This window comes from Callionymus lyra, chromosome 6 (assembly GCF_982586985.1).
Source record: "Callionymus lyra chromosome 6, fCalLyr1.hap1.1, whole genome shotgun sequence".
Lineage (NCBI taxonomy): Eukaryota > Metazoa > Chordata > Actinopteri > Syngnathiformes > Callionymidae > Callionymus > Callionymus lyra.
Window position 1 is genome coordinate 22,646,503 of NC_141823.1, and position 12,567 is coordinate 22,659,069.

General features: G+C 36.5%; 1 protein-coding gene across 1 annotated transcript in view; it reads left to right on the top strand.

Annotated features, from left to right (window-relative positions):
- Positions 1–12,567, top strand: part of glceb (glucuronic acid epimerase b) — a 40,031-nt gene that overhangs the window by 13,331 nt on the left and 14,133 nt on the right. The window contains exons 2-3 of the mRNA XM_087794308.1: positions 7,712–7,821; positions 9,842–10,371. Of these exons, the coding sequence (XP_087650434.1) occupies positions 9,855–10,371 (517 nt within the window). The 5' untranslated portion in view covers positions 7,712–7,821; positions 9,842–9,854. The remainder of the gene's footprint in view (positions 1–7,711; positions 7,822–9,841; positions 10,372–12,567) is intronic.

Sequence of the window (12,567 nt, forward strand, 5' to 3'; positions counted from 1 at the left end):
GAGCCAGAACATTTGAGCGCTTTGTGATTGTGTAAAAAAAAATGCAGAACGCAAATCCTGATTGATTAAGAAATAATACTTTTCTAAACATAGAAAATACTGTCAAAAGTGTAATTTGAACAATAGAATTGATGAAAGTTTGGCTAAAATCTTAGATGTTATTTGATATAATCCATCTCTTTTAATAGATATTTATAAATTCGGACAAAGGTTGAATCAAATCAATATTTTTTTTTGGTTATTGAAATAAATACAATGCTTTCGGGGAATATGAAGCCCATGACCAAGGGTTGCGTGTGAATGGGGATTATTGTCATGGCCAGAATGTTGAACTCCATCAGGGGATTATTTATAAATATAACCAGATTATTGTCTTTACAAAAAGCTCCATAGCCAAATATATAAGGCAGATATAAATGTTGATTTACCAAACCAATCAAATCAAGTATTCTGGTTTAGTTTTAGATTTTAAACCCTAAATAACTAAAAACATGTATATATCCTTTGTTGTGTATTGGGTAAATAAATAAAAAATCTACTAGAGTTCACCTAGATTGTGTTTTAGGAAACGATACACTATTAGAATTAACAGAAGTCTGCATGGAAGTCACCATTTTTATAGTTTGGATCGTCACACATTTACTTCTCCTACTTCAGTGAGCATTAAAAACACAATATGATGTTGTTGTTTTTTACCAACTAGCTTTATATTTTTGTCTCTAGATACATGATGTTTTCCCAGTGTTCACTTCTTGCCTGAAACTGATTTGAAACATCATTTTAATTCAAATGTAATAATAATGAACTAATGTGGCTTGCCTGAAGCTGATTTGAAATATCATTTTAATTCAAATGTAATAATAATGAACTAGTGTTGCTTATTTAAAAGTGTAATAATGATCAAAAGAGCTGAAACACTTTTATACATGAATAATTTAAAAAAGAATGCATAGCTTGTATTGGTATTACATCGTCCTGGAGAGTAATGAGGCTCAAATCTTTCAGAAGGAATTAGTTTGAAGCTCCTTGTAAGTGCGTCTTCATATTTTTTATACTGTCATATCAGATGAAGATTTTGCGATCCATACCATCAAAGCCCTTTTGAAGCTTCCCACTCTCTACCAATATCCTTTTGATTACCGTCGACATGAGCTACTTAATATTCCAAACTAGTCGGTGGCCTTTTCAGAGGAACTAGGAAGGTTCTGAAGATGCGAGTCTTGACTTTATGTAAAGAGACGCTGCGGCGCACAGGCGGCATCTTCATAACGTCGCACGAGTTCAGAGCTGTGCGACAGAAACACGGAGTCTTGTGTGACATGTTTGTGTGTGTTTCAGTGGCGCACAACTGGATAAAGCAATCAGGCAACCATTTTAAACACATGAATAGAGGGATTTATGGTGCCATCCAGTTCAGAGCTACACAAATGTCGGGAGCGGTTTTATATTCACTCTCATGAATAGGTACACAATGCCTCTGATTTCAATTTTTTTCTTTTATTTTCTTTAGGATGTGTATATAATTTGATGAAACTGGCAATAAATGATTCTGAAAACTTTCTCCTGACTGACCCCATTTGTCATTTATTTCTTAAAGGTTAATTTTTTTGAAGTGGACTTGGGTTGGGGTCATCTTGGTGAACATTTCTTCGTTTTCTCATAGGTCAACGCCACGATTGTTGCTGTAATAGCCATCGTGCTTGTGGGCACAAAGATCTCCAAGGACCTTTCATTCAGTATGAACACCACTGACCATTCAGTAAATCTGAGTGTGTTTTCCTTTTCATCCACATGATCCTTTCCTGCCTTTGATCCTCAAGAATTGATCGTTCAGCCTCTTTTGAATTACCACCCTGAATAAGTTCTTGGTTTATTGCTGCATGTCTGAAACTGTATCTTGTATCACCTAACATCGTAACCACAGAACACCGTCATTGACAACATCCTTCTGAAAAGTCTACGTCTCCACTTGAATGAAGCATTCACCTGCTTTTATACTCTTTCAGGTTAATGAATAAATCATGAGCCACACTTTCTACTTGCAAAATATACCTTTTAAAACTATTATGCTACTAAATTAAGTTCATGTTACTAATCACTAGGGCTTAAGTGATGCCACTCAATACAATATATTCAGCTACAGATACAATTTTAAATTATTATATATTTTTATAAACTTTTATAGTTTTTAAGAATGATTTTAGGGTGAATTTCAGTGATATCTTGTGATTCTTCCACTTACTTTTGGTTGATTCATTTGAATTTAAAGTCAAAATGTGTACTACTCTTCTGTAAACCATCATATGGCCGTTAGTTATTGCCAGGATCTTTCGGGATTTTGCGGGACTTCATTTTTACTTGCAGAGTTGCAGCTTATGTAACGACTCCTGCCATCTAGTGGCCTGAAGTTTAATTGCCAACACCAAAATGAACAAACGCTGTAAATATTTGCATCTTAATTGTTAGTAAAAAACTGAATTCAATTGAATATGTATATATCAATGTACACCAGTCATATGCCTACTAGTCGCCATTCCGGGACTACTTGAAGATAATACAATTTTTAAGACTCCCTTTTTCCATTGACATAGTTGGATAATCTCTTATAAGTACATTTAAAAAAAGGTAAATTTATGTATTATATAATAAAATGGGTATTTGCTCATATTACAACAGGTTTTTACAAGTGAAGTTTTTGTCAAAAAATGCCGTTTATTTCAGCTGACGGGCTGATGCCTGTGTTTTCCCGCAAACAGGCATTAAAGCTGTCTCCTTGACAGTCACCAGGGATCTAGAATTTACTGTCATCTCCGCGTCTTTCTTGCCTCCGCAACTACCTCCTAAAACTTCCCTCATCACCTTTCTTCAGTTGAGTAGAGGAGTATAAAGCAGTGACTTTTTGGTTTAATGTGGCATCTGTCTGTCGGCTCAGCCTGCCTCCCTAGAGGCAGCAAATGTTCGTCCTGCCAGCTTTGGAACTTCAGTATTTCAGGCTCACTTTAGAAGCTAGTGTGAGACTGTGTTGAAAACCAATCTTAACGTGAGTTGTACTCGAGTGTATCTTTTTATCACTATTACTTACAAAATAACAGTTTTGGGAGATTTCTTACCTTAAATGTACCTTAAATTGTTTGATTCTCTTTTTTGCTTCTTACTTTTTTCTTCACGGCTAAATTAAACTAGTGTTGTTTTGCGATTGCAATTGGTTATGAAAAACAACATATTTAATCTTTTAATAAAAATATACAGTAAATATATATACTGTATATATATATATATATATATATATATCAATATTTCTACAGGCCCACAAAAAAGGAAAAGATACTGTACAAATGTAATTGAAATTGTATGCATTTGGATATTTTAATGGGCCTTGAAATTCCCTTCCTTAATATACGATGATGATGCATACATATGATAACAATTTCAGAAAAACGTACGCACACACACAGATGGACCATTACATTTATATAGATGATGATTTACAATATTTTCATCTAACAATGTAACTGCAGTCAAATTGGTTACGTTGTCCATATTTCAAGAGAGAAGATGATTCTCTTGGATGATACCCGATGTGTTGTTTATGCAAATTGTCTTTCCAATTGCGGTGTAGATTGATGTAGAAATTATATAAAACTGTGTCTCTTCATATTCCCCCTCATTTGCAAGTTGTTTCAACAGCCCTGTGTTTTATTCTTGAGACACAAAAAGCTGGAAACGGAGCCCCATAATTTATGCCAGGCTACAGAATTTACTGTCTATATGCCTGAACACTTGTGACAGCCAAAACACTTCACCCAGCTTGTGATGTAGACACACTGAAGCCCCCTTTGTTCACTCAATCCACTGTGAAAATTACCCCCAATGTTTTCAGAGTTGGCGAGAGGCCAGCTCTAAGTACCAATATGCTTAGCATGGGTGACTTGAAACTCATTTGTTTTACTCTGGTTAGAGAATCTCATTGCCTTGAATTAGACGCCGAGGGAATAAATATTTCCACTTGGGGAAGGGATCCTATGCATAGAATAATAAATAAATAAATAACCGTAATTTTATTCAACTTTGTATTGATTGTGCACTGTAATACTACATTGTTCATATGTTAGTATGTGGGTGTACAATAATCTTCTTTATGTATCGATGCTGATCAGTGAAACTGATGCAAACATTCTTTACAAAGGTTTGTTCAATGAAAATTTCTTCTATAGTGATAAATGTCTCAGCCCAATAACCTGCAACCATAGTCTATAATAAATGAATTAGTGAGAAAATCAATACAGTTATAAATTGCGATATTTTGTATTGATATTCAACAACACTGTGTAATTTTTTGTTGTTGTTGAAAATCGGGGTAACAAAATGTTTGTTTACGGCTTTTTCAAATCATATTTTTATTTCTTGTAGCACTGTATCAATTATATTAAAATTCAGTGTTTACAATACAATAATTCTATATTTTTATTTAAAATAAACATGCAAATGGCTACCGTGTTTGTTCATTTTGGTCTTACAATTAAACATACGGACACAAGATTGGACCCATTACATCCTCAGCAGCTTAAGGAACAATGGGATCCCAAGATGACTGAGTACGAGAGGATAAGAAGCAGCCGGCTCCAGCTGCTTTTAAAGCTGATGTTTGGATGTATATTGGCTTTCATTATTTACTGCAATCAAATGAGACTTGTTACATAGAACACTGAACTTCCTGGTCCCTAAAATTGTTCCGAAAAATTAAGTCCATTAAAATATATCGTATTGAAACGTTTCATGAGCCGACTGTATCCTATCGTGAACGAAATGTATCGTTGCGAAGATATCGTGAGATTTTGTGGGTATAACGACAGCCCTAGTATCGACAAATAGTCCATATTTCTCAGGAAAGCTTCAACTGCTACTAAATAAGTGCTGGTCATGTTTTAATCTTTCTGTTAGCGCTTAATAAGAATCAACTTCTGTTTATTACAAAATGAGAAAATAAGAAGCCCTTGTCTCTTTATGGAGAAGGTCAATGATGGCCAACACCATGATGGCGCCTGAGGGGGCGATCATTCACGGAGAGGCCAACCAATGACTCAAATGGATGTGTTATGAATGTCTGAGACATGCGTCCCCTTCCCTCACTTTAACCCAACTGCTCTTCCAGATTGATGTCTTCCCCTGTCCGGACGGCAATAAACCGTCTGTGACTCTGATAATGAACGACAGAAAATCCTTCCATGCCAAATTGGTGGCGGAGATGTATCTGCAACCGTTATGTTTCTAATGTATCCTCAGGCGAGAGTCGTGAGGATGGTGTTCACCGGTCTCCTGCATTCATATGCAAGGTGTCAACTGCGTGGCTAAGTAAGGTCGATTGAAAGGGATTCGTAAATGTGATTGGAACGTGTCAGGAATGTGCAACTTAGAAGAAAACATTGAGGTGATAGTAATCGTTAAAATATATCCGTCCTAACATATCAATGTAGCTGTTTTTCTATAATTAAACAGTTTCATTGATTGTCATGTTTATACAATTACTATTTTATTTATTCATATATTTTGACATTTCGTTGTCAGTATGCAAATTAAGTGTTAATTATATAATAATTAATTAAATAATTATAATTAATTATAATGTGTTTGGTTGTACTGTGTTTACATTTTTGTCAAAACAAAACAATAGAAAAAACAATGTCTCTAATTGTTGCTAATGTCAAAATATATAAATAGCCTCATCATGAAAAGATTAGAAAATATTGCATACAAATTTAAATCAGCAACAGTGGCTGAAACCCAGAGCTCCGGGTCCAGAGCTGAAGACTTAATCTATGAGCTGGTGATGAGAACGGATAAACCGCCAACTATTAATCAAGGGTGTTCGACCATTTTAAGTAGGAGATCCACAGACTTTATCATTTCAGAAAGGATTCTTCCACTCTTCGTGCAGCGTTGATGCTTTATTGCTCCGGCAGCAAGTAGTCTAGTTTTCGAGCTCGACATCGATTGCTTTAGTTTGTTTTGCCTTTCTGATCAATTACTGCTTTAGACGGATATTTGACCCGCCTTCTTAATTTGCAAACTGAAAACAAAATGTAAAAATGTATAATTACATGAATATAGAAAAAAACAAAATGTATAGTGAAAACATTTATATATACATAGAAATAGCACCATTCTACAAATGAAGATGTCAATAATAACTCGACACCCAAACTTGCTTTTTTCTGATTTATGTTATGGAAACACTGGATCTAAATATCAAATACTGTGCTAAAACACCTTTTTGTATGCAAAGAAAAAAGGCCTGTCATCAAGCATTGAATAATATACAGAACATTTTTCTTTTTCTGTTTTTCCTTGCCTCCAAAAACACTCGATCAAGTATTTTTATTGTCTTTTTCAATCTCTTTTTATTAATCCAGATTTACTTTGTATTGTTTCGAAGCTGACATTTTTCAACGCAACCCTCACTCACTCCAGCAGCTAAGTGAACGAAAAAGAACTGGCTTAATTTACTTGCTGTTTTAAATGAAGTGCTTCGTCAATGAGAACATTTCATAAAAGGATCAATACGTTCTGTCAGATGTGTCGATTTAGCACCTTTTTAATAGCCTGTTTTAACAAGTGCTGGGTAATGTGTTAGGCAAATGAATTGTCGGGGAAAAAGTCTCCCTGAAGGTTCGCATGGTTGTACATTATTCGATCGGGTAGAGCCATATGCATTTATCATGAGTGCAATTACAAAGCTGCGTTTGTTTTTCTTTTTTTTTTTAATTGCTTAAAAGGGAATAACTGTTATCCAATTGTAATATACAAGTTATCTTCATTACAAATGCCTCTGTCAGCTCCGACTTGCACTCGTCAATAATGATCTGCAGTGAAACTTTTAACCTTTTAATTCCGATTTAAAAGCTATGTAATTCTAGTTAACTTCTCTGACTGCTTGAATGGAACATTTAGAATATAGCATATGTAATGGAGAGCACATAGTTCTGTTTACTTACTCTTGGATAATACAGTAATTGATCCGTAAACACTGACCTAACTATATTAAGATGTGTAATATTCCTGTGGGGGGGGGTTTCTAGCACACACATGCAAAATCCAACACATTTCCCGCCAACCTTCCAATCTGTTATCCCGTCTGTAGCCAGTGGCAACTCCAAAGTGCTCCCTCCCTCTTCCTCCTGCTGCCGAGATTAGCCTGAGTTGATACTCCCCTGCTGTCCGACACTCGGTGCGAGTTCGGCGCCATCTCTTCCTGTCAGTCCGGCTCCTCCGAGATCTTCCTTAACAACCCCTGTCGCTGTGACGGTGGTTCTCTTTTCCTGGCTTGAACACAGCTTTGCGGCACTTGGGGAATAGTCGTGTCAAGATCAAAGACGAGAAAAATGAACATCTTCAATATGTTACATCACATATTCTTTAGAGATCTGTGTTGCTGTAATAAGACCCTGATACAGGGGTCTCAAAGTAAAGTGGCCAAGAGCCCACCAGAGGGAATTTTGAGGCTGGCTGGGGGGTCCTTAAGCTTTTTTTGTTTTGTTTCTGCAAGTCTTTCACCCAGATTGGAGATATATATTGTTTTTGTGGATCTATGTGTGAATTCGCTGATTTATGGTCCTTCACCATCTGTCATTGTAGAAAGATGCGTCACAAAATGTAAATATCAATGGAGGTTTCTCAAAATATCGACTCACAATCTTTTTTTCTTCTTGTGTAGGAAGTTGTCACTGAAGACTCATTCAGCTGAAGTCTGAAGCAGCTGATTGTATTTGGTGGATGGAAAAAAAAGATGCCCTGCCCACCCATCATTCTTTTTTAATGGACTAGGTAAGTGTCTCATCAAGTATTGCATCTACAAAGTTATTTATGCAATAGTTTGCACTTTCACGCCTACTTTCCCACTACACCACATAATTGAAAAGTGAATTATACTTTATTCACAGATTACAAAAACTCACCAACAGGCTTGCTACTGGTTTAAGACCCCACAGTGACAAGTTGTACTTTCTCTTCCAATTAAAAAGCAAAAAATAACATTGCTTAATCCCTCAGTAGTCTTCCGTTATAAGCTGTCTGGTAATGACCTATTAATCCTCCGAGTAGAGATAAAGTTCACAGGCGCATTAGGCAAAGTAGTTTAATCACTTTCCAGCAGACGCTGAATTGTTTCTGCTTCTGAAGCAAACAAAAGTCCTGTTGCTGAAGTTCTATTGAGTGACTGTAGTCAATGCGCACTTCAGAAGAAAAATGGGGTGAAAAAAAAAAAATGTATAGTTAAGTCTGTTTGGGAGAAAATGTGATCATTTTGCAGGCAAATACCACACCTTTATTGTATATGTGTGTTAAATAATTAAGCAAATATTGATGTAATCCAAAGTTATTATTGATCAATTTAGGAAAAAGCAGATGTGTAGCATTTAGTGCTGCAAAAATATTATAAATAATCTAGTGCTTTGTGTTTGAGAGAAAGTCTTCCCTTGGAATCTTAAGGCAGACTTGCAGCTCCCTCCCTGTGTAGATAAATAATTGAAGGGGAAAAGGAAGTTGGACTAGATGTCAAGATGAGTACATCAAATACCTACGACCCTGTAGGTTAGTGAAGAGAGAAAATAATGGGCTTTTCCTGAGAGATTATATAACAAAGACATGCTGTGATTTTCAGTTTAAGTCATTTATGTTTAAGTCGTATGGGTATAAAAACATTATTTTAGGGCCAGCGGTCAAAATACTTAAATCTTAAATTTAAAGCTCAAAATAAAAGGAAATAAATGTTGAAGAAAAGTAAATGTAGAATCTGAAATCGGATAGAAGTGGTAGAAGTAAATAGGAAGTGGATGCATGAATAAAGTACTTCAGTAGGTAAAAAAAAAAAATGTACATCTCCATCTTTATTTCAGCAATTTTTTACAATACTTGCTCTAAAAGGCCAAGATAAATGTCTTCTGTATTCTTTCAAAATTGACATTTAATGGTATCTTCAGGGACCTAATTCCCAGCAGTGGACCACGTGTTCAGTTATCTTCCTGGATAAAATAAAATTCTTGTTTTTCATTTGCATTTTATTTTGTTTAAGTCAATCGATTGTTTTTCTTATGATTTGAAAACAAATAGTCCTATCAAAATCACATTCAACCTCAGTATATGTTAGGCCAAATTAGCTATGAGAGACTTGTGATGTTGAAAATGATGTTGGCATAGCGATGATCTGGATGGACTTTTTATACATTAGATTCAAATAGGAGTTAACTAAATTGGGTATTTACTTTAAGATGAATTTGTGGCCTACATTCTTTTTTGTTTTATGGAACAACCAGCAAAGATTCAAATGTTTCACTTCAGCTTTTAGCCTCTGAAATTCAACCTTAAATTAACTCTCTAAATGAGTTCTGCTTGTCTGTTACACCAACATATAAGCTGCTGAGGTACTATTAAAATACTTTATTTGTTTGGTGGAGTTTGCAATAATAATTCACTGTAGAGTTGGGTGTAATTCGTTTATAACTTACATTTGTACTTATTGATTTCTTGCTGACCAGTGCATAAAAAAGGAGTAATGCTCTATAAAACTAGAATTAATGTCGTGAAAATCTTGGTCCTTATTTTTATTTTTCATTTATGCTTCCGCAATACAAACTCTCTAGACACATCCTGTCCGCTCTGTATTGACCCTGAAAGGAAACGGCGAGGCGATAATGTGATAAATATCTGTTGACTAAAAACTATGCGTGTCGATATGTTATCTGGCGTCTTGTTAAAATTTCAAAAGGCTGCCTTTTTATATCATATTAGAACAGGTTTGTTTTTCAAGTGTTGCGATATCTTTCAACGTGTGTGTTCTTATCTGCAGGGGAGTGGGCATCATGCGTTGCTTGGCTGCTCGGGTCAACTATAAGACCCTCATCGTGATCTGCGCCCTCTTCACCCTCATCACCGTTTTGCTCTGGAACCGATGCTCCAGCAACAACTCCCTTCGCTTCCTGCCCCGTTCTGCTCTGGTGCTACCAAGTCCCAAAGTAGGGGACGTGAGCATCAGCAGCCAACAGCACCCACCGCAACCCCCTGAACCGCCGCCTGTGGCGGGGAACGTCGGGAGCGTCAAGTACGAGGAGGTGGACTGCCTCATCAACGACGAGTACACGGTCAAAGGTCGACGCGATGGCGGCGACATCTACATGCCCTTTACCTGGATGGAGAAGTACTTCGAGGTGTATGGAAAAGTGGTTCAGTATGACGGCTACGACCGCTTCGAGTTCCAGCACAGCTACTCTAAAGTCTACGCGCAGAGAGAACCTTATCACCCTGATGGTGTGTTCATGTCCTTCGAGGGCTACAACGTGGAAGTACGGGACCGTGTCAAGTGCATCAGTGGGGTTGAAGGTAAGGCTGTTTTCTCACTAGAGCGAGTTTATTAGGGGAGGGAGAATACTATAAAATCCAATTTACTATTCCACAGGTATTCATAAACCTACATTTTGTATTTCTTTTCCAATTGACGTTTTCTGCCAAACGATAAAAGCAGCACAACAGCTAACCAAAGCTATCTGCACCAATTTGTTTTTCTAAAATACAATCTTTCAACACATTTCTTAAATGTAATTGATTCAGTGCTCGCTCCTCTTATCTGAACTTACCTGGTAATGCCTCTTTTTCACTTTGTCTCCCACACAATTTAGCCTCATAATAGTTCTGACAGAACATAATTTGGAGACATTACTTTTGACACAAGTTATTTTATTGTTTCGAACTTGAGAAAAAAAACATTTTGAGAAGCTCTGTTCATCACTAGGCGTTGTATCTATAACATGTATTGATGCTTTTATTCAAAAATCCATCAAAAGTTTAGTGCCCACTATAATAGATCGTCTATTGCCTTGGATCAGTGATTCCCAGCCTGTGGGCCGCGGTCCCCCGGTGGGCCTCGGAGGTATTGCAAGTAGGCCGCAAAATGGTTTCCAAAATGTTATAATTTTTTTGTGGGAGGGTGGATGTAATTATATAAAAATACACATAATAATGTTTATGAAGTTTAAAAGGATATTAAAAATGTTCAAATATTCTTTTCATTATATTGTTTTTCCTTCAAGTATTATACATGTGACAAGGAAATGAGAACACATTATAATGCCTTCGTATTTATAGGGTCAGAGGTCGGCCGCAAAGGATTTCGAGACTTATAAGGTGACCACTGCCTTAGATGTATAAATAAATTAAAAATGAACAAGCATCTAGCACTTAATTTAAACAATGCAAGACAGTTGGAATAAAAAAAAACACCATGTCTTAGACACTGTTTTTTCAGTCATGCATCCATTTTTAAATAAATCATGAACTAAAGAATCAGAATTGACTTGTGAGACACACCGAGATTCACGTCCCTAATAAATATGTTCGCCAAAGTTCTGCTTTTGTTTATTCTTTTCTAATGAGACACATTACTGACTATTTATTTGAACATTCAACTAATCGGCAATAATAATTTATACCTTGCTCAAGTTTACCATTTAAAGTCTCCAGGGCCAAAATATATATTTACTTGTTTGTTTTCCCGCAAATGTCGATTTAATTAAGGCTCAATGGTGAGTGCTGTTTTGTTGTTGAGTCTTTAATGATTTATATCTGCTGTAGAATCACAAAAGTATACTGAACATTAGGCTGAGCCTCTTCTCTTTTTCCAGTTTATACCGACTGGCTTCTAAATCACCGAGCCTTCACCTGTCCTCAAAAGTTGTTTGCTTTTTCTGGTTTCCTGTCCATAGAATTGCCAGGAAAAATCAATAGCTCATTTTCAAAAGCTATTAGTTCAAACCCTTTGTGCTTAATTTGGTCTCCGCTCTGCTGGCTGAAAGCAATGTCCCCATGAGTGAAATGACACAAAACTCGTTTAATCATCTTCGCGTGAATGAAAAGATGGAATCTGCTGGTGAACATCACCTTGTAGAGTAGACTATGGATTCAGACAGAAGTAAGTAGATCGGATTGAATGACTGATGGCTACAGGACATATTTAAAGGTCAAATAGTTGTGCAAAATGTAAACAAAAGTTAAACTTTATTGACTATTTTTGCAAGAAGATGTGGTTATAAGAAGAATTATAAAATGACAGTCGTGATTAGATGTTTTAAACAAGCAGAACGGTCCTGTTTTTTTGAAACGGGAGTATGTCCATGAAAATGTGTTGTTATCTTTTAAAGTAGCTGTTGAAGATGTTGCCCAGACTTCCATCCGTCAAGAGAGCGATCGCACGGCAACACAAAAAAGACAAACCCTAATTAGGCTCAAGGATTTTTTTTCCTGTTCAAGACTCCACATGCACGAGAACGCTGTGTGCACTTGAACTGAGCGCGGTGGTTCAGGTGAAGGAAGCCGGTCATTAATTATCCTTCTCTGCTGAAAGCACAGCAGGCTTTAGAGGTCACGGGCGCATTCGCAGCACTTAAAAAGATATTTAATAGTTTCATCTGCTGCAATGGCTCATTTATATCGCATTACTGATGCCAATCTCACGTCCGTCTGGTTTGTCATGAGTCTCCAGAGCCTTAACGCTATGCTACACTCTTATTCTTCTTAGTTGAA